This window comes from Amphimedon queenslandica, unplaced genomic scaffold (genome assembly GCF_000090795.2).
Source record: "Amphimedon queenslandica unplaced genomic scaffold, v1.1 AMPQUscaffold_5778_Cont22259, whole genome shotgun sequence".
In the NCBI taxonomy this organism is placed as follows: domain Eukaryota; kingdom Metazoa; phylum Porifera; class Demospongiae; order Haplosclerida; family Niphatidae; genus Amphimedon; species Amphimedon queenslandica.
Window position 1 is genome coordinate 1 of NW_003553926.1, and position 1,743 is coordinate 1,743.

The window sequence follows — 1,743 nt, forward strand, 5'->3', positions numbered from 1 at the left end:
TCATCATCAATACAATTGCATGGGTTTTACAATCCAATGTACATTGTACATGCATATATTTGTGTACACTGTAAATCATTCCATTTATAGTAATTTCTTTGTCGAGCAAGATTTTACTTTTTTACAAGTAAATGATAATAAATCATTAAAAAAAGATAATGATCCTAGGAAATAGCAATTAAATGTGCATTAGGCAGTGTTTTATTGTTTACTGATTTTTAACTACCAATGAGTCGTAGACTGAGATATATTTTTGAAAATTTTTCAATTTTATAGTCTTTGAATGTCATATCATCTGCAAGCTGCCTACCTTCATAAAGAAGCCTTATATGTTCATAAGGAATTCCCTTAAGCTTTGTTATTGCGTCCTTCAACTCAATGATACGTGTCTCATAGAAGGAATCTTCTGAGATATTACAAAAAAATTAGTCCTTAGTATTGTCACGATGTGTATGCCACATAAATGAGCATATCGATCAGGACGAAGCTGCAATCGACTAATAATTTCAATGATATCTGATGTATTTAATCTTCTTAAGGGATCATCTTCAAGGCAATTCATAGCTACTGGAATCAATATATGATCTAGTGCTGGCTTAATATATTTAGCTCTCCTGTTCCATTCTGATATCTTAACATAAGAGCCAGGGTCGTGTGGCTTTGGCTCATATTGATCAGTTGGTACAATGATATTGCCAGTGAGCATATGTAGAATAAGACAACCAAAAGAGAAGACGTCTAACTTCTTGTTATAGACAGGATTATGAACAAGAGCTTCTGGTGGCATCAGGTAAGGATTGCCAGGGGCTGTGGTGTAATGATGTTGCTTTAATGCGTCACCAAATTTAGACATACTCAGGTCTGTTATCTTCGCATTGTGACCAACAGTGAGGAGTATATTACTGGCCTTGATGTTACAATGAATGATTGGAGGTCTCTTTGAGTGAAGATAATCGAGTCCATTAGCAACATCAAGGAGGATCGCTTCTTTATTAATAGCTACTCTTCCCTCTATTAACTGCAGCAGAGAATAAGGAAGATACTCCATTACCAGCATTGGTAATTGTGCGAAACCACTGGGATAATGAACACCAAGCAACTTCACAATATTGGGATGATGCTGTTGTCTGTGAAGAATGATCGCATTACCAAACTCACTTAACAGGCTATCTTCCTATTATTGAAATGAAATAATCTAATTGCTTTAGTGTATAGTATTTTACCATGGCTAACAAATCATTTAACTTCTTTCCTGCACATTGATTTCCATTGACTCTTAGTTCATTGACAACTCCATATGATCCATGACCCAACTCTTTCCTTGTCACCCTTACTCTTTGTAGTATCAGAGGTTGAAGCTTCACCTGTAACTCTGCTGCCATTTTTGTGTCTGATAACTCTGATTGTGTTCACACTACTGCAGTTCATTCAATCATTCATTTCATTTATGGGTGGGGCACCATCTGGTTAATTTACATCTAGATTTATTATTAGCATTATTATAGCACACTACTTTTTCTTTATTTTTAAGCTAAGTTTTTGCACATCATTTATTAATCAAATTGTACATATACATGTATATAATAATGACTAAATTTTCTCTGGAAATCACATTAATGTAGTTTCCTATCACTTCATGTTCCTTCACAGTCTTTAAATGTCTCATCATCACTAAGGTCACACCTTTATAGAATAATAGCCTTATCTGTCCCATAGGCGGCTGCAGGATTTCACTGCAAGTAG

The 1,743-nt window shown here is 34.9% G+C and overlaps 1 protein-coding gene across 1 annotated transcript; it reads right to left on the bottom strand.

The window, feature by feature from the left end:
- Positions 1 to 145: 145 nt before the first annotated feature.
- On the bottom strand, positions 146 to 1,528 carry LOC105316045 (probable serine/threonine-protein kinase PBL24). Its single transcript, XM_011410840.2, has 2 exons — positions 1,224 to 1,528; positions 146 to 1,174 (listed from the first exon to the last, which is right to left on the bottom strand). The coding sequence occupies exons 1-2, from the start codon at positions 1,380 to 1,382 to the stop codon at positions 371 to 373; spliced, it is 963 nt and encodes a 320-aa protein (XP_011409142.1). The 5' UTR covers positions 1,383 to 1,528; the 3' UTR covers positions 146 to 370.
- Between the last annotated feature and the right edge of the window lie 215 nt (positions 1,529 to 1,743).